This window comes from Cydia strobilella, chromosome Z (genome assembly GCF_947568885.1).
Source record: "Cydia strobilella chromosome Z, ilCydStro3.1, whole genome shotgun sequence".
NCBI lineage: Eukaryota > Metazoa > Arthropoda > Insecta > Lepidoptera > Tortricidae > Cydia > Cydia strobilella.
The window spans coordinates 46,804,446-46,825,325 of NC_086068.1; the positions used below are offsets into that span (position 1 = coordinate 46,804,446).

Below are 20,880 nucleotides of genomic sequence, written 5' to 3' on the forward strand. Positions count from 1 at the left end.
AAATTTTGGAGTAACTGACCTTCTGCCGTTAATTCCGCCTTTTACACTTACTGGGATTAATTATTAAATAAAGTACATACAAACAAACACACACACACACACACACACACACACACACACACACACACACACACACACACACACACACACACACACACACACACACACACACACACACACACACACACACACACACACACACACACACACACACACACACACACACACACACACACACACACACACACACACACACACACACACACACACACACACACACATACATACATACATACATACATGCAATACATGTAAACGCTATTAAACATAAGGCTCTTTCCACCATACGATTGATCTACTTTATAACCAATGATGTAAGGACTGATGGAAATCGGGCTCCTTGTATGTAATGTGAGTTAGCACAATATAAAATGGATTATCTTGTGTAGTCTGGTTACGCGTTTTACTAGGAGCACTAATACAACGAACTCTTACAACTTAAGATAAAAGAACTACGCGTGACCACCTCAATATTCCCCATGCCCTGGTTACACGTTTTACTAGAAGTTGATACAATGTAGTCTTCTAACTTTAGATAAACGAAAACCGCAATAAGCCCGCGAGCCGTGGCCACGCGAAATAGTATGAGCGCTCATACAACGAACTCATCTAACTTTAAGTTAGCATAGTTACGCGCAACCACCAAATGTATGAAACAGTGGTTACGCCAAACTATGTTTATGCGTTTATTTCAAAAACTATGTACTTTTACAAAAAAAAAGTAAAGAAATATTATTCTTCACGTCTATTGAAACACAAAACACATATTAAAAATGACTTAACTCAATAAACTCACGAAATATATGAGTTTATTAGTTTTCACGCTCACCAAAAACTTTAAAGTCGATTTACTCAAAACTATGTTTTTTGAGATAGCAGAGATACGTCTGACACGGCAGCGCTATCTCACTCTTACATTATTGTTTTTGCATATGTCTATCCTTATTACTCCAGTGTTGTTATTACATACCATTTGTGTGGATAATAATCATGGCCGCGAGGACAACAAATATTATGAATGGTTAAAAAATCGGCCACGTGCGAGTCGGGCTCGCGCAAGAAGGGTTCCGTACGATTACGGAAAAAACAGCAAAAAAATCACGTTTGTTGTATGGTAGCCCCATTTAAATATTTATATTATTCTGTTTTTAGTATTTGTTGTTATAGAGGCAACAGAAATACATCATCTGTGAAAATTTCAACTGTCTAGCTATCACGGTTCATGAGATACAGCCTGGTGACAGACAGACGGACAGACGGACAGCGGAGTCTTAGTAATAGGGTCCCGTTTTTACCCTTTGGGTACGGAACCCTAAAAAGCAGCATTACAAAATTAAAGAGCCTGAGTATTAGTACGATTTGATATTGACAGTGAAATACATACGAATTGGTGCCATAATGGTGTTGTAAGGCAGCTTGAACTTGACGCCGTTTCCTTTTTCCATCGGACCACCGATGTGTTTTATACTCTCCTCCGTTAGTTTTCCCCATAACGACATTCTGGGTATGAACTAACGCTTGGCACAAGTTGACCTCCGAAGCCCGAAGGGCTCCTAATATTCTCACAAGTCGCCTGATATGAAGGCAACAATATAGGTAACACAAGGCTTTTGATGTTCACACTGACATTTAATGAATTGACATTTATTACTTACCTAAAAAGTAAAATGAATTTTAAGCAGTATTATAGGCTAAGGCGTCCGTATAAATAAATCCAGCGAGTAAATCACAACCACAACAACTCTTCCGCACAATAGTTAAATTAACGGTGAACGGGAAATAAAGCGAGCGGTAGTTTGAAAAAACGAATGCAGAAAAACGCAAGGGTTATCTATGGCATAACAAGTACCCTTCACACTGACGGTGACGGGCTTAATGATAATGTATTAAACTTAAATGTTATAATCTTATCATTTTGGTAAATCAATGATGAAGCACTAATAATTTATAAATAATAATTTTAATATGAAATCATTGCAAAATTATTACCTACCAATCCAAGTTTTGAACTGGTAGTGGTAATTAACGAAGATTTCTGGAGACCCTTTAGAAAACCAAATCTGGCTTGACCTCCGATTAGGTGTTACATGTACGAATCAAGGGATCAAATTTTACCGGTTTTGGTTTGTAAGCTAAACCGGGTACACTATGTTTTGTGAATTAGATACCCTTACGATATTGCCACCTGTCGAGCTAATTAGACACTACTGAGTTAGGTCACCTGTGTTAAAGCGACATCTTGTTGGTTATGATTAAACCTAACCTCGCCATTTTGTTTTACATGGATAGTGTAAAGATCACTCACACAAACAAGCGTTAGAGCAAAATCTTCTCAATTTTCAAATGGATTTTTCAATAATATTATTGAATAACTGGTCATTATTCGTAATTACGCAAAGATAAATGGATATGGACTACCAAAACATCAAGGTTTAAAGTGCACAAAATGTACGTATTAAGAGAAAAACTGCCAATAAAATTGTATGAAATTCGCACAAGGAGATCCACCTTATTTTATCTGCAGTTACAATATTTACAAAAGTATAAAAAGAAAAACAATATTTTAACTTAACAAACGGAATTATGGAATTAATAATTTGACACGACACAATCGACACTGTATCAGAAACATTTCTTGAGTAGGTATTATAGTGGTATTATATAGGTGGTATTAGCTATATGAGTTTAGTACCAAATTACAACAAAAAAGTATCTTGAGTAGAATTAGTCCAAGATAAGTCTGCAACGATTTTGATAGCACAATGCTGCAGGTGTTATTTTAATCGTCAAACTTCTATGAAATTATGACGCTGACGTATGAAATTATGAATAACACCTAGACCAAAATAAGTCTGCTACAATTTAGATAGCACACGCAGTGCAAGTGCTATCTAAAACGTAGTACTTATAAAATATATATATATATATATATTTTGGTCTAGGTAACGAATAAGATACATACAGAAAAAAGAAGTAAAAAAAAAACTTATGCATAATAATTACTTTACAAAAAGGGTAAGATGTTTTGATTCATATATTTCATAGGTAATTTATAGCAATTTATAGTATGCACAGTTAATTCATAATTGTAAAAAATTAATTAAGATTAAACCCAGTAAATATAATGATAGTCGAAATATAATAGGAACTGACTATAAAAGGCTGTATAGTATCATAAGTCCCTTTTTCTTACAGCTACAGAGTAGGTATAAAATATGCGTTATAAATTACCGATATAAAATGTATAATAAAACTACATCATAAGACCGACTATAAAATTTGCCTATAGCATCTTAACCTACAAAAGCTTAGGGCAGCATTTTGATAACTCTTTTAGCGGGAGATATAGTTGGTCAAACCAAATTCGCAGTAAATAAGAACAAAAAAAACTATACTCATCCTTTTCTTTTGGGTGCTAGTACTAGTGTAAGACAAATATAGTATGATTCTATCTGTCTATTTTCGAAATGAGACAGTCCTTTGACAAACCATATGTTATGCTACTTAAAAAAAAATATTAGGAAAGAAAGTTGAAAATGTAAGCCCATTTAAGCTTTTAACATACTTCTATGTAGGTTAAAAAAAAGGGTGTATTTTAATAATAAATAGGCCTTTGTCATCTGAGTCAGATGTTCCCGGCAGTATCCCGGTTACGACACTTGCGTGGCTGTCGGCAGGAGGGCGAAGTGCCCTCTACGCGGAGGCTGCTGCGCCTGGGACACATGACTTTATGGCAACACGGGCTTGCCCAGAGCCCATACCACCTTCTCTCTCCTCCCCGACATGGTCTACAGGAGTCAGTACGTGTGGTGCCGGTTTGGCCGCAGGCCGCAGGTGCCTGGCTTGCGCCGCGCCTAAACGGTGGCTCCAGATCCGGGTTTAATGTTTTCCTTCTTTTTGGAGACTGGATGTCAGTGTCGCAGGGCTTATAGGGTTTCGTAAGACACACTTCAGCCCTTATCCCTTTGTCGCTTACGACACCCACGGGAAGAAAGGGGGTGGTGCTATTCTCGCCCGTTATTTTAACTGTAATAATTGCATATAGGTGTTTCTTATTCAAATAAATAATTACTTACCTACTTATCTTAAAATATGGATTCAAGAGCTATCAAAATGTACTCCTCTAGGCTTAGTTTAATAGAACCGTCGAATTTTTGATCGATTACGTTATCACTATCTATGCTAGAGTAATCTAACATCGAGATCTTTTAAAATAAACTAGTTTCATTGTTGATCAAAAACTTGGCGGTGAAATATTTTACTCGTATATAGTTCAAAAAATTATGTAATTACTTACCTAAAGTTATAGTCTGCATCTTCTCAAATGATTTTTGCACCTAAGACGATAACCTGTTAAACAAAAGCCATTGTGCCTTTTCTGCGAGCGGTCGGCCATTGTGTGCCATTGAGTCTGAGCGCGTGCTACGGCAATTGTCAATGTCAATGGCACCCAACTGACTCGAAAATAAGGAACAATGGCTTTTGTTTAGCAGATTACCGTCTTAGACGTAAAAATCATTTGAGAAGATGCAGACTATATCAGAAGTCCAGAATGACGATTAAAGTTATAGTTAGATGTCGTTGAGGTTTGTAGGGCCCAACCCAATCAATTAAATTAAAGTGAAGTCCAGACGGGATGATCAAATAAATCGACTAAGTAATTTGATCAGAAATGAAACTGGCGTCAATCTCCAATTTAATCACCAATTTTAGATTTATGGTGATATTTGAACCCTCTAAATTAAAAAAGCACCCCCAAACGAAAATACTAGCGTCACAAATTGGTATTCTTGCGTCCGCACCTCCATTTTATCGGTAATATCGGTCATTATCGGCGGTCGAAATCGGCGAGCCAAATTGCCGTTTGCGTCCGCACGGCCTGATTTGATCCGACAATTTAATCAGATTGGTAAAAAATTGTCCCGTCCAGACTGGGCTTAAGAAAGAACAAACATAGAGTTAGATCAAGATAAGTCTGCAACGATTTTGATTTTTAGCAGTTATGCGAAACGTCAAACTTCTATGAAATTAACACGTATAAATAACACTTGCACTGCGTGTGCTATCAAAAATCGTTGCAGAACCTCAGTCTAACTCTAATGAGGGCTAACGCGTATGAATTCGCCGCTAGGGGCGCTAGTGTAGATGGTGGTCTTTTCCATAGTTCGAAATGTCAAATGTCACTTGTCACTTCAATGACTGACAGCTGTTCTTTAGTCTTTTGGACCACCATCAACTGGACCACCATCAACAGAGGCGCCAACTGTGGAGCAAAAAAACGATAGCCCTCATTGTGTCGCGAAACAGATTCCAATGCAAAAAACTTTAATAAAAGTACTGGCAAGGTGTACTTTCAGTTATAATTGTCATATTATTAAAACATCAACATGACATGATCATCCTTTACAAACTTTATAAACGATTCACAATTTTGTTTCGATCTTGAAGATATTATTGAAACATCGCTCCATTTGCAATATAACCTTAAGGCGCTACACACTCGTGTGCGAATCGCTGCGCGAAGCCGCGAACGCGAGTGTGGTGGGGGCTTTAGGTAGTAAAACCGGTATCGTTTTCCAGTAATGAGTCTGTGGAGGTTGATTCTAATTTGAGAATTTGTTATGTATTTGAACTGGTTTTGATATGACCTTGATTGGCGCGCTTCTCACGCACGATTTTCACTTCATTTCTCATACATCAATCAGAGCGTTTTCACGTTGTCCGATTCGATATCGGATGTAGAATCCTACATCTCCGTACTCAAGCTACTACAACAAGCATTATGCGTATACACATACGCACACAAACAAATATAATCGGTCCGACAGCTGACGGGGGGCTCCGACATGGCTGAATTTATCGGAAGCGCCTTTCCGATATCAGATGTCGGAAGGCGCCTATTACAACAACATCTGCAGGAGATTGCCATTGGCATTAAGTCCGCCTTTTTTGTGTTATTTATCGGATTTTTAGTAATAATAATTTATTAAATGCTTATATAATAAATACAGAGAAATACATATTATCTTACATTTTACTTCCTTTCGACATCCGATATCGGATCAGACAATATGAAAACGCTCTCAGGGTTAGAGATTTTCAAGGTCGTATCAAAATGGTCGTACAGATGTAGTGCCCATTATGTGTTTCAATCGTATTTTCTCGGAAACGTTCGTATTTGTCATGCTACTTCAGTCAACGTCAGTACTTTTTGTACCGAGACTGACTGAAATAGCAAGACATGTTCGTACGTTTCCGCGAAAATACGATGGAAAATATTATATCTCGGTACTCGTGAAGTAATGACATACTTTCCGCACTAGCATCGAAATGTACTATTACAGTTCATATTATGGTGCTACTTTACCGCACTAGTGCGATAATTAGCACATTACGCAACTATGTCGAAAATTTTAAGGACCATATATATGTACAGTCGCCGTCAGATATATCGGAGCGGCCGAGGTGCTCACAAATATCTGAACACGCACTCTAATGCGTTGACAATAGAGGCGTGTTCAGATATTTGTGAGCACCTCGGCCGCTCCGATATATCTGATGGCGACTGTACTGTAAAACGTTGAACGATACATGTGCAAAGGTAATTCGCAACTCGTGTCGATTTGAAAAAGAAAAAAAAGAAAAATGAAAAATATATTTATGCACACAAAGATGGGAATTTGCAGATGGAGTATACATGAGGTCCAGGTTGCGCGCATACAGCGATACATTTATAACAGTATGAACAGGGGTCCCCAAACTAGGCATAGCCTGTATCTTGGGCGACCAGTTAGTGAATTAAAAACTAGATTGAAAAAAAAAAAGTATATGATTTAAAACACTCGTTGCAAATTTCCTATTTTTCGCACTTGTATCGTAATTTACTATTACAGTACATATTGTGCTAATTTACCGCCCTAGTTCGGTAACCAGCACTATACGTGCGCATATGGAAAATTTAAAGGGCCATATTTACTGTAAAACGTGCGAAAAGTTAATTCGCAACTCGGTCGATTTAAAACACACCCTTCGTTCGTGTTTCAATCGTTGCGAATCTCCTACTTGTCGCACTTGTATCGTAATGTTCTAATACGCTGCAACTGTAAATCAGAATCGGAAAAAGATACCTAAAAAAAAGTTTTATGGCTTACAATACGTGAGTTAATAATATCCTCCGGCGTTTTTTTCACTCAACTCACCGTTGGTAGCTCTTATGTCGTTTCAGTAAGGTATACGAATGGTTAGTTAAAAGTATCGACGATACTTACTTCGGCTATCGCTAGCATTTTTTATGTTGAGAGAAAATAACGCCAATACAACCCTATCAAATTTACTTTGCCGTATTTGATGTTTTTGCCCGCGACTTCGTCTGCGTGGACTTAGTAACCCCAGCTAGAGTAAGAATAGCGCCTGGAGAAAGTCTTATAGCAATTATTCAATTTGACCATATTATGCACACAAATTAGCAGACACTTCATTAATTATCTCAATTCCACCCCGCTTTTTACTTTCTTAAGGGATGATTTTCGGGATAAAAACTATCCTATGTTCTTCTCAGGGACTCAACCTATCTCTATGCCAAATTTCATCTAAATCGATTCAGCGGTTTAAGCGTGAAGAGGGAACACACAGACAGACAGACAGACAGACAGACAGACTCGCATTTATAATATTAGTATGGATTAGTACCTCTACATAAATAAAAGAGAGTTACAAAGGTTAGGCCCCATACGCACGAGCGCTTTGTCAACGCGCGTTAAAAAGCGTTGGAGCCTAAACTTTGTAACTGTAACTCTTTTATATACTGAAATAGATGTCATATATTAAAGAAAAAGTGAAGAAGCCCCCCTTAGAGTTGGTCAAAGACGCCTAGTCTTAGTAAAATGGCATATAGTCGAGATATTGGAACGGTTCCGCCGTGGCGAGGGGGCCTAGGGGTTCAAGGCGTTAGCCCGGATTGCTAAATACGCCGGTTGGAATCCGGCCTTCACCACTGGATTTGATTTGTTCCCAAAGTTGTGTGTAACTCTTTTATTTATGTAGAGGTACTAATATAAGAGATACAACACGAAAACTTGGGCAATTAAGATGAAATGTAACACGCCATACGTAACAATCCTAAAGCGATATGTGAAATCGCATTCAATTGTACATCTCTCAGATTTTTATGTACCTAATTACACCAATATTAGAAGGTAGGTAGAACTATAACTACATAATTGTATATTAGTTAATTGCCTAAACTCTCTCTTTGGTATTGAAATACGGGTATCAACATTAGGCGATTACAAAGTTTTAAGACAACATTATTCGAAGTTGTTTGTTAAAACGGAAATTCAAATTAAAACTTAATTCTTAAGGGCCCCCCATACTCGTGCGCGAATCGCGGCGCGAAGCCGCGAACGCGATTGTGTAGTCTAGTTAGTTGTCAGCGAAATCGACTCCACACTCGCGTTCGCGGCTTCGCGCCGCGTAGTCTGGAGCAGGCTTGAAGTCTCTTTACGGAATTGATCATGTTCTAAGTACGGTTGAGTTTACAAACCAACAAGGCAACTATCCAAAAATATATTTACAAAGACCCTATTGTGAGTGTCTTAGAGGCATGTAAATATATTTATGGAAAGTTGCCTAGTAAAGATGTTTATGAACTCAACTGTACATCGCGATAACGCACGATAAATAAGTCAGTGTAAATTATCCCTTATTGCTATGACAAGGGGCAAAACACGAACTCCAATTTTCAACAGCTTTTTCTATTGTTGAAAGAGCGTAAAGGGGCCCACTGACTATCAGTCAGGCCTGTCAGTTAGAAAAAAAAGTTTGACAGTTCCGAACAACAGACAGGCCGATATCGTCCGGCGGACTGATAGTCAGTGGGCCCCTTAAGCGATGGGAAAGACGAACTTTCAAATATTGAAGTTCGCGGTTATAGCCCTGGGGGCCGATTTTTGAATTACGAGCGCTCGATTTCGTCACTCGAAAGTCTGAGAAATTTCACCACGGTGACAGGTGCGACAATTGTCGAAATCACTATTACTGACGTCACATGCCTCCATAGGCTACGGTAACCGCTTACCATCGAACGGGCTGTGTGCTTATTTGCCACCAACATTTTAATAATAAAAAAAACTCCATTAAATCGCCAATAAATAAGTACTTACTTTGCGATGCTAATGACAATTGTCATAAGAAACACGACAATTGTCGCAAAATTCCGACAAAGAACTTATTTCATGTCAAGAATTACCGAAAATTCTTATAAATCTTGTGACAATTGTCATCATCATCGTCATAAACGCACCTGTTTTTTGCCGATATAATAAAGTTTTTTAATTATTACAATGATAGTGGCAAACAGGAATACAGCCCGCCCGATGGTAAGCGGTAACCGTAGCCCATGGATGCCTGTGACGTCAGCAACATTGATGTTTTACAATTGTCGCACCGTGGTGAAATTGGGGCCTGGTGGTATTGACCACTTGTTTTCAATTATAGGTATTAGTAGAGTATCATTTCATTCCATTTGGAGTTGAAACTCTAGGTCCATGGGGTCCCAGCGCGCATAAGTTGTTTGCAGAAATCGCGAAGCGTCTGGTTGACGTAACTGGTGACCGAAGAGCTGGCGGCTTTCTCGCACAACGTATCATACGCCTCAAGGGCCTATTTTAGATTTAAGCTAGTTATTAATTTCGTTTACGTAGTACCATTAGTAGAGTAGTAGTGGAGATATATTGAAGGGGAAAATCACGAAATCGTGCGCTCCAATTTCAAAAATCGCTCCCAGTTTTCGAAAACATTGTGGCAGTAAATTTGCTCCATTATTTCACTAGACTAGTCTTACAGACAGAACATACAGACATACATTTAATTGTAATATACAGTTCTAAGTATCTAGAAGAAGAATCTAGACATCCACTTATGTCTAAAAGTGTTTATTTTGTAAAAATATTTTTTTTTCTTTTACATCTATCAGACCATATTGGCACAATCACTCTTTAGTTCGATAGCTACAGTTCTAATGAATTACAATCGTTATAAAATAAATCTTGGCTTAAATAAGAACTATAAAAAATGATAAAAAGAGAACAGTAAAGCCTTAAACTTAACTAACTTAAACTACGTTAGTACCTAATTAGTCGAGTGGCGAACATTTTAGTTAACTAAAATCGGTCAACTGTCTAAAAATCGTTCGCACAACAGACGAGCGAGTTACATGTGAGTAGAAAATGAAAGGCTGGTTCGGACAACGTTAATTTAGTCAAGTGGCGAGTATTTTAGTTACTAAACGTGGATGGCCAAAATCGGTCAACTGTCTAAAAATCGTTCGCACTACTGACGAGCGAGTTACAAGTGAGTAGAAAATGAAAGGCTGGTTCCGACTACGTTAATTTAGTCAAGTGACGAGTATTTTAGTTACTAAACGTGGATGGCCAAAATCGGTCAACTGTCTAAAAATCGTTCGCACTACTGACGAGCGAGTTACAAGTGAGTAGAAAATGAAAGGCTGGTTCGGACTACGTTAATTTAGTCAAGTGACGAGTATTTTAGTTACTAAACGTGGATGGCCAAAATCGGTCAACTGTCTAAAAATCGTTCGCACTACTGACGAGCGAGTTACAAGTGAGTAGAAAATGAAAGGCTGGTTCGGACTACGTTAATTTAGTCAAGTGACGAGTATTTTAGTTACTAAACGTGGATGGCCAAAATCGGTCAACTGTCTAAAAATCGTTCGCACTACAGACGAGCGAGTTACAAGTGAGTAGAAAATGAAAGGCTGGTTCGGACTACGTTAATTTAGTCAAGTGGCGAGTATTTTAGTTACTAAACGTGGATGGCCAAAATCGGTCAACTGTCTAAAAATCGTTCGCACTACTGACGAGCGAGTTACAAGTGAGTAGAAAATGAAAGGCTGGTTCGGACTACGTTAATTTAGTCAAGTGGCGAGTATTTTAGTTACTAAACGTGGATGGCCAAAATCGGTCAACTGTCTAAAAATCGTTCGCACTACAGACGAGCGAGTTACAAGTGAGTAGAAAAAGAAAGGCTGGTTCGGACTACGTTAATTTAGTCAAGTGGCGAGTATTTTAGTTACTAAACGTGGATGGCCACAAAAACTAGTGAATGTGTCAGTATAACCGGTCATCATTTTATGAAAATAGGATTTATAGGTCATAGCTAGGATTAGATAGGATTACTCCGCGATTTCGTCGCGCCGCTACAAGTACATGCGGCCGCCCCCAGTTCTGAGGTCTAGCCATCCTAACTCTTATAATAATAAAAAGATCGAAAAAAATCATACGGTCGGGCATATATAGCTATGATTAAAATACATCAAATTGTGTAAAAATATTCTCAATAATGTTAATATCCAGAGAGGAAAATGCGGTCGTCCCCTTTCGTCTTTAAATCGTAATACGCATGTTAAATGAATTGATAGCCACTTTAACAACATCATAATGCTACGCCGCTACGCGTACGCTACGCCGTAGACAACCTTGTGTACTTCTCGGGCTATAAAATAAAGCTGTGCTACGCCGTAGCTGTAATTGTATCGAGGCCGATTCAAAGTATAAAATGTTTACTTCATTTTCTTATTGTTATGATATAGCATACAACATTGACACGACACGACACGTAATGCATCTTGCTCATACAAAAGGTTAGCGGCATTCAGATAAAAAAAATCTTGAATTGTATATTGATCTGACGGCTTAGTATCTCGATCGCCTCTCTACTTATTAAAGTGAGGAAAAGACAGATATGCTCCTGATGACGCTCCTCGGTACGGAGTGAAACATGTCGAGCGTTTTCGACTTAAAATACGTGAGTGACCCGTTATTAATATATTTAATATGTCTGAGTCTCACGGAAGTTTTGTAAAAAGACTATTTCGCGGGCGAAATACTGTCTCGGCGCTCCTGAGCTAAATATTACTATCAGCTCATCTCGTTCGCACAAATTTTCACAAAATATCTAAAAGCCAGATGCATATCAAAACCGCTAGGACCGGTATTTTAGAGTTACCTATGCATAATTAATTAGTTTTAATCAGTGCTCCGAGGCTTGCTAATGGGAGCTAATTAGTTTTAATTACGTTGAGAGATGGCCATTTATATCATTAAGGCTTAATTCCGTAATGATAACTTTAACTTTAGTTATAAAAGTACGCAGTTTCTGACCGTTTCTGTACATAAACGCAAGACGCAAAATGTTTCCGATATTAGAATTTCTACAGCTGAAATTACGTAGCTCACAAAATTACGCTTCGGAAGAGATTTCATAAATAAAATACCTAGATCGAGAATCATAATAACAAGTCTTTTCGCTGTTATTTACCTTTTTTCTATAGCAAAAATGTAACACATTCAGTAAGTGAAAATGAAAATGAAAAAATGAAAAATGAAAAATTGTTTATTTCGTTTAAGAATTACTTAGGTAAGTGTTGGTGCCTCTTTTTAAGTAAGAAAATACCTGTGTTAAGAGGCACCGCTCTTCCTTAAAAGTAAGTATGTCTTGTCATTCAGAATATTGATAAACATTTTCATTATTACGGTACCGGCCATACCCGCTAAGTATTTAGCACGTGCACAATCCGTGCAAGTGCAGTTGTCAGTCAGTGCACATTAGATATCTGTATGTCTAACCTATCTACTCTTTTAGTAGATATTGAAATATCAACCATAAATACCAAAAATTCTTCTCACTGTCACACTCAAAATTGAGAAACATTTTTAATATTTTATGACTATCTGTACAAAATTCTAGAATACTTCTGTAGAAAAAGAATACATTGGAATGACCTTCCTCCAAATTAAGTACTTAAGCACAGCTATTTTCATTGTTTCTATACTACGTCGGTGGCAAACAAGCATACGGCCCGCCTGATGTTAAGCAGTCTCCGTAGCCTATGTACGCCTGCAACTCCAGTAGGCCGAGCACATGATTGACGCGACAGTATCTCGCCGCGAGATAGACTACCCGTCTTTTACTAACTATGAATTAAAGGGGAACGGGTAGTCTATGTCGCGGAGAGATACTCTCGCGCCAATCATGTGCTAGCCCGGCTTAGGAGTTACATGCGCGTTGCCGACACTAACACTCCTCTCCCTCGTTGAGCTCTGGCAACCTTATATGTTACATTTTTATATCAAAACTGTGATAGAACCTTACTGTAAGACACACCCTACGCTCAGTAAGGGCGCCGCGCTCATCCCGCCGTCTCCATCCGCCATCCCTGCTAAGTATTTAGCACGTGCACAATCCGTGCAAGCGCAGTTGTCCGTGAGTGTGCAGAGCCCTCGGGCTGTGGCGATGGCCTCCCATTTGAACTGCTCGTTGAGGTTGCCGCTCCGGCTTAGGAGGTTCTGTTGACAATTGGTCAAAAGTTGTTATTCGAATTAGGGATGACTTTGATTTGTCCGTAAAGATATTGATGGATACTTCAAGAGCGCGTTGACGCAGGCAGTATCATTGTCATGAAATGAAGACTATATAAAGGAGCCAAATCTCTATGTATGAAAAGTGTCCATCAAAAAACAGTAATTAGGCGGCGCCACCATACACCGAAATACTACCAAAACAACCTACGTAATTTGGTCGGGTTATTTGTTGCCTTACATTCTTAATTAATTTTGTCTTTGTCTTGTTAAAACATTGATAAAACGTAATTTTATCAACATAAAGATAATGTTCAGATTGCAACCTTTTTACGTTTTAATGTGCATATTTGATAATGACATAATTTTGAGTTTGAATAACTAAAAAGAATTGTGTCACTCACATCTGTCATGGGAATAAAATAAGTCGCTCTTTTATATAATTTTCGGATTTTATTTAAATTAGTACAAATTACACGAAGAAAAACCAAATTTTATTCATGGTCCTTATCGTAACCGGATATAAAGGGACACTGCAGTGTTTTTTAAGTTTCTTAATTAAGAAGATAAACTGTGAGTACATTCAAGTTAATTATTAGTGTTAACCCTCGCAGGGTTTCAAAATATCGATTACGGATTTAAAAGTGTTTTATATTAGCAAAAATAATCAGAAACAATTTTCAACAAAATTTGCAAAAGGGGAAATCGTGTATGTTTCGTACCCCCAAAAAAATGAAAAGGGGAAACATGGCCAGTTTCGCACACCTTCAACAAAAGTATTGACGACATGATACCCTTTTGTTTCAAAACACTATTTACGATTAAAATTTAAAATTACAACGGACTTTGACCATTTTTATTTTCATTTATCTCTGGATTTGGAATTTGATTTCTAACTCTTCAACCTGTAATTTCAATTAATTATTTAATTTATTTATTATTTTTTCATTTTTTTGGGCTTTTAAAGGGCGTGGATTGAATGGAATGTGAGGAATGAATGAAACTAATAATAGTCATTAAATCAGGCAAGGGGAACTTTAACTTGATAATAATAGGGGCGAATTTCATTTAGTCGGAGTAAAAATTAATTAATAAAAATATTTTACTATAAATAGATGATGATGTTTGTAGGCGGGATATTCAATCTCTATTCAAGCTCTGTTCGCGCGCGGGAAAATATCGAGCTTTCTTTTGGGACATTCAATCATAGATATTCAGACGCGTAAGGGGTGACTCTGCGTGTACATTGAGCCTAGCCCTAGACCAAAGTTAAAAAAAGTTATTAGTGCTAAAGAATACCTAAATCTTTTGGCATAACTCTGCCTTCTCGCCGGTGGCATAGAGTTCGGTTCGGAGTGCTAGAACAAACTTTATAGTGTCGAAAACGTTTACTATTGCTCTGCCGTCGCGCCGTGTGGCATTGAGCTTCGGGCTGGTGGTGGAACGAGCAGTAAGGTGAGGTAGAACGAGATCGTCGAGCGCAGTAAGTGTATTTTGAGTCGAAGTGAGTCAGGCAGATGCCATAGGAATATAGGGAAGTATTTAAATATAAAAGTAAGTCAGAATGACATAGTTTATGATTCAAGATAGAAAAGCTCCAGTCTTGGTGAGTGGATTTTTCATTACAGTGTGATTTACTGTGTAATATTTCAGGACATTATATGTTTATGTAATTTTACAGGTCATTTATGTGCTTATGTAAATTTTCAGGAAGGTTCTATAGTTTAATTTACATATTTTTTGTGTTACGAATAAATTCGGTACTAGTAATTGAGTTGCAAAGATTTTTCGAATTAGATATTCAGGAGTAGGACTTTCCTTATAATAAAGATAAATAATCAACAATCTTCTTAATCAAATAAATTCATCATTAACCCTTTTGGGATGATAGCCCAATATTTTATTATTTGTTAAATTTCTAGATTTAAGTAACCATTATTCTGCTATCCAGATTGGAATTCATACCAACAATAAAGAAAGGAGAAATGGGCACTTTAGTATGAGAAGTGTCCCATGGATGTATACTGTTGAGACATATATCGTTTTAAAGCTCTTAATCGTAGTATCATTTTATTGTATGGCACCAACCTTAGACAACTTGCAGGGACCGAGCTATACAAAAAAAAAGTTGCACACAAGCAGTTATTTTAATTGAAAGAATATTAAGAATGCTTTATGTATCAACATCAACGATAAAGTATTTAAAAGGATTCAATTAACAGTTTAAAAAAATCGTCATACTAAAAATGACTTGCTGTACAGCGGAATAACAGTCTATACATATGCAATGTATATCATGTGAAAAGTATCTGTATAAGCTATTTTTCGTATAATAAAGCTGAGGTCATACGCTTGCAGGAATCAAAATATAACTATTTAATGAGTGAATTAATTGTTGTTAATTACGCCTTAATTTTTCTACTCACCGCTAGATGTCGCTACAAGGCAAAATTCAACTTGACGTTTAAAGCATTTCTGAAGTGCGGTAATCTCGTCAGTCTTACTCCATCATTAAAAAAATATATAAATAGTTGACCAATATGTGTGACTTTCTAAAGTAATGTCAAGATGACGCTCTATGTAACATTGTCAATACTAATTGTCAAAACATGCAATTTAAATAATGAACATGGTCATTATGTACAATACAGCGTATTTTAAATGAGCTACAATTTTTTCCAACCGAGAGACATTCCATTGATTTATTTTTAAACCCGATGTATCTCAGCGAGTACCCCACTACATATATACCTATGCTCTTTGATGATCTTCACTAGGTAAATAACGGATAATCAGGGTAATATTATGAGTTGTTGTTACAATGGTTGTATATTAATGTATTCTTTTTTCGTATAGCTCCTATAGTGATCGTCTCCATGGATAAAAACGAAGGCTCACAATTCTACATGAAGGTAATTTCAATACAAAGTGCTATTTAAAAAGTATTCAAAAAAATAAGTTCCAATGTAAATGCTTTTACACCTAGGTATATGATATAAAGTATTATCCGCGTATTACCCGTGGTCTCACTGTTTTGTACCACAGTGGGTCCACGGTTTTTTTTCGTAGACCCACAGAGTTCGCCAGTGGGTCTACTCGTACGGGTAATTTATTTTTACCCGTAGTTCCACTGCACTGTTTCTTTTCCAAGAAACATTTCCCTCACAACTTAACTAGACGAAGCCCCGCTTCGCGGGGCTCCTATTTCTGGGCGGTTTGCACCGCGGGCATCTGAAGCTACATAACGAACCTAACGTCCCTACCTACCTACTCTGTTTTCCCCAAAGTGTAATGTTTTCAAGGAAATCACGCTAAATCAATAGGTAGGTTAGGTTCGAGTTGTACGAGTTTCAACAGTAGTTTACTCATAGAGTACGTCTGAATGTCGTACCGAAGGGCAAACCGCCCAGAAATAGCGGGGCTCCGTCTAGTTAAGTTGAGAAGGAAATGCAGTGAACGGAAAGGAAATCCGTTTTGGAAGAGAAACAGTGCGGAGGGACTTCATTTGTATGGGAAGGTGAAATTCGGCCGAGCTTGCCGGCCTCTTAAGTGGCGATTGACGTGTTTAAAGCGCACTTTCTGCCTTTTTAAGTTGGACGTCGGACACCGAGGGCACTGAAGGTCCAAGCTGGGGACATTAAAATGGAGAAGGTGGAGTTCACCTTATAGGCAGGTAGTAATTTTTGAATTTTAAACATCATAATCGAGCATTTTTAGGTTTCCGTACCCAAAGGGTAAAAACGGGACTATGCTGTCTGTCTGTCTGTCCGTCTATCACCAGGCTGCATGTATCTCATAAACCGTGATAGCTAGGCAGTTGAAGTTTTCACAGATGATGTATTTCTATTGCCGCTATAACAACAAATACTAAGAACAGAATAATATAAATACCCAAAGGGTAAAAGCGGGACCCTATTACTAAGACTCCACTGTCCGTCCGTCCGTCTGTCTGTCTGTCCGTCTGTCTGTCCATCTGTTTGTCACCAGGCTGTATCTCATGAACCGTGATAGCTAGACAGTTGAAGTTTTCACAGATGATGTATTTCTATTGCCGCTATAACAACAAATACTAAAAACAGAATAATATATATATTTAAGTGGGGATCCCATACGACAAACGTGATTTTTAGGGATCCGTACCCAAAGGGTAAAAGCGGGACCCTATTACAAAGACTCCACTGTCCGTCTTTCTGTCTGTCCGTCTGTCTGTCCGTCTGTCTTTTCGTCTGTCTGTCACCAGGCTTTATCTCATGAACCGTGATAGCTAGACAGTTGAAGTTTTCACGGATGATGTATTTCTATTGCCGCTATAACCACAAATACTAAAAACAGAATAATATAAATATTTAAGTGGCGCTCCCATACGACAAACGTGATTTTTAGGGATCCGTACCCAAAGGGTAAAAGCGGGACCCTATTACTAAGACTCCACTGTCCGTCTGTCTGTCTGTCTGTCCGTCTGTCTGTCCGTCTGTCTGTCAGTCTGTCTGTCCATCTGTCTGTCCGTCTGTTTGTCACCAGGCTGTATCTCATGAACAGTGATAGCTAGACAGTTGAGTTTTCACAGATGATGTATTTCTATTGCCGCTATAACAACAAATACTAAAAACAGAATAATATTAATATTTAAGTGGGGCTTCCATATCACAAACGTGATTTTTGAAAAAAATGAAAAGGGGAAACATGGCCAGTTTCGCACACCTTCAACAAAAGTATTGACGACATGATACCCTTTTGTTTCAAAACACTATTTACGATTAAAATTTAAAATTACAACGGACTTTGACCATTTTTATTTTCATTTATCTCTGGATTTGGAATTTGATTTCTAACTCTTCAACCTGTAATTTCAATTAATTATTTAATTTATTTATTATTTTTTCATTTTTTTGGGCTTTTAAAGGGCGTGGATTGAATGGAATGTGAGGAATGAATGAAACTAATAATAGTCATTAAATCAGGCAAGGGGAACTTTAACTTGATAATAATAGGGGCGAATTTCATTTAGTCGGAGTAAAAATTAATTAATAAAAATATTTTACTATAAATAGATGATGATGTTTGTAGGCGGGATATTCAATCTCTATTCAAGCTCTGTTCGCGCGCGGGAAAATATCGAGCTTTCTTTTGGGACATTCAATCATAGATATTCAGACGCGTAAGGGGTGACTCTGCGTGTACATTGAGCCTAGCCCTAGACCAAAGTTAAAAAAAGTTATTAGTGCTAAAGAATACCTAAATCTTTTGGCATAACTCTGCCTTCTCGCCGGTGGCATAGAGTTCGGTTCGGAGTGCTAGAACAAACTTTATAGTGTCGAAAACGTTTACTATTGCTCTGCCGTCGCGCCGTGTGGCATTGAGCTTCGGGCTGGTGGTGGAACGAGCAGTAAGGTGAGGTAGAACGAGATCGTCGAGCGCAGTAAGTGTATTTTGAGTCGAAGTGAGTCAGGCAGATGCCATAGGAATATAGGGAAGTATTTAAATATAAAAGTAAGTCAGAATGACATAGTTTATGATTCAAGATAGAAAAGCTCCAGTCTTGGTGAGTGGATTTTTCATTACAGTGTGATTTACTGTGTAATATTTCAGGACATTATATGTTTATGTAATTTTACAGGTCATTTATGTGCTTATGTAAATTTTCAGGAAGGTTCTATAGTTTAATTTACATATTTTTTGTGTTACGAATAAATTCGGTACTAGTAATTGAGTTGCAAAGATTTTTCGAATTAGATATTCAGGAGTAGGACTTTCCTTATAATAAAGATAAATAATCAACAATCTTCTTAATCAAATAAATTCATCATTAACCCTTTTGGGATGATAGCCCAATATTTTATTATTTGTTAAATTTCTAGATTTAAGTAACCATTATTCTGCTATCCAGATTGGAATTCATACCAACAATAAAGAAAGGAGAAATGGGCACTTTAGTATGAGAAGTGTCCCATGGATGTATACTGTTGAGACATATATCGTTTTAAAGCTCTTAATCGTAGTATCATTTTATTGTATGGCACCAACCTTAGACAACTTGCAGGGACCGAGCTATACAAAAAAAAAGTTGCACACAAGCAGTTATTTTAATTGAAAGAATATTAAGAATGCTTTATGTATCAACATCAACGATAAAGTATTTAAAAGGATTCAATTAACAGTTTAAAAAAATCGTCATACTAAAAATGACTTGCTGTACAGCGGAATAACAGTCTATACATATGCAATGTATATCATGTGAAAAGTATCTGTATAAGCTATTTTTCGTATAATAAAGCTGAGGTCATACGCTTGCAGGATTCAAAATATAACTATTTAATGAGTGAATTAATTGTTGTTAATTACGCCTTAATTTTTCTACTCACCGCTAGATGTCGCTACAAGGCAAAATTCAACTTGACGTTTAAAGCATTTCTGAAGTGCGGTAATCTCGTCAGTCTTACTCCATCATTAAAAAAATATATAAATAGTTGACCAATATGTGTGACTTTCTAAAGTAATGTCAAGATGACGCTCTATGTAACATTGTCAATACTAATTGTCGAAACATGGAATTTAAAATAATGAACATGGTCATTATGTACAATACAGCGTATTTTAAATGAGCTACAATTTTTTCCAACCGAGAGACATTCCATTGATTTATTTTTAAACCCGATGTATCTCAGCGAGTACCCCACTACATATATACCTATGCTCTTTGATGATCTTCACTAGGTAAATAACGGATAATCAGGGTAATATTATGAGTTGTTGTTACAATGGTTGTATATTAATGTATTCTTTTTTCGTATAGCTCCTATAGTGATCGTCTCCATGGATAAAAACGAAGGCTCACAATTCTACATGAAGGTAATTTCAATACAAAGTGCTATTTAAAAAGTATTCAAAAAAATAAGTTCCAATGTAAATGCTTATACACCTAGGTATATGATATATAGTATTATCCGCGTATTACCCGTGGTCTCACTGTTTTGTACCACAGTGGGTCCACGGTTTTTTTTCGTAGACCCACAGAGTTCGCCAGTGGGTCTACTCGTACGGGTAATTTATTTTTACCCGTAGTTCCACTGCACTGTTTCTTTTCCAAGAAACATTTCCCTCACAACTTAACTAGACGAAGCCCCGCTTCGCGGGGCTCCTATTTCTGGGCGGTTTGCACCGCGGGCATCTGAAGCTACATAACGAACCTAACGTCCCTACCTACCTACTCTGTTTTCCCCAAAGTGTAATGTTTTCAAGGAAATCACGCTAAATCAATAGGTAGGTTAGGTTCGAGTTGTACGAGTTTCAACAGTAGTTTACTCATAGAGTACGTCTGAATGTCGTACCGAAGGGCAAACCGCCCAGAAATAGCGGGGCTCCGTCTAGTTAAGTTGAGAAGGAAATGCAGTGAACGGAAAGGAAATCCGTTTTGGAAGAGAAACAGTGCGGAGGGACTTCATTT

General features: G+C 37.5%; 1 protein-coding gene across 1 annotated transcript in view; it reads right to left on the reverse strand.

Moving 5' to 3' along the window:
- Positions 1-13,200: 13,200 nt before the first annotated feature.
- The window catches only part of LOC134754953 (uncharacterized), a 48,102-nt gene continuing 40,422 nt past the window's right edge, over positions 13,201-20,880 (reverse strand). Inside the window, exon 2 of the mRNA XM_063691441.1 lies at positions 13,201-13,424. Within this exon, the coding sequence (XP_063547511.1) occupies positions 13,227-13,424 (198 nt within the window). The 3' untranslated portion in view covers positions 13,201-13,226. The remainder of the gene's footprint in view (positions 13,425-20,880) is intronic.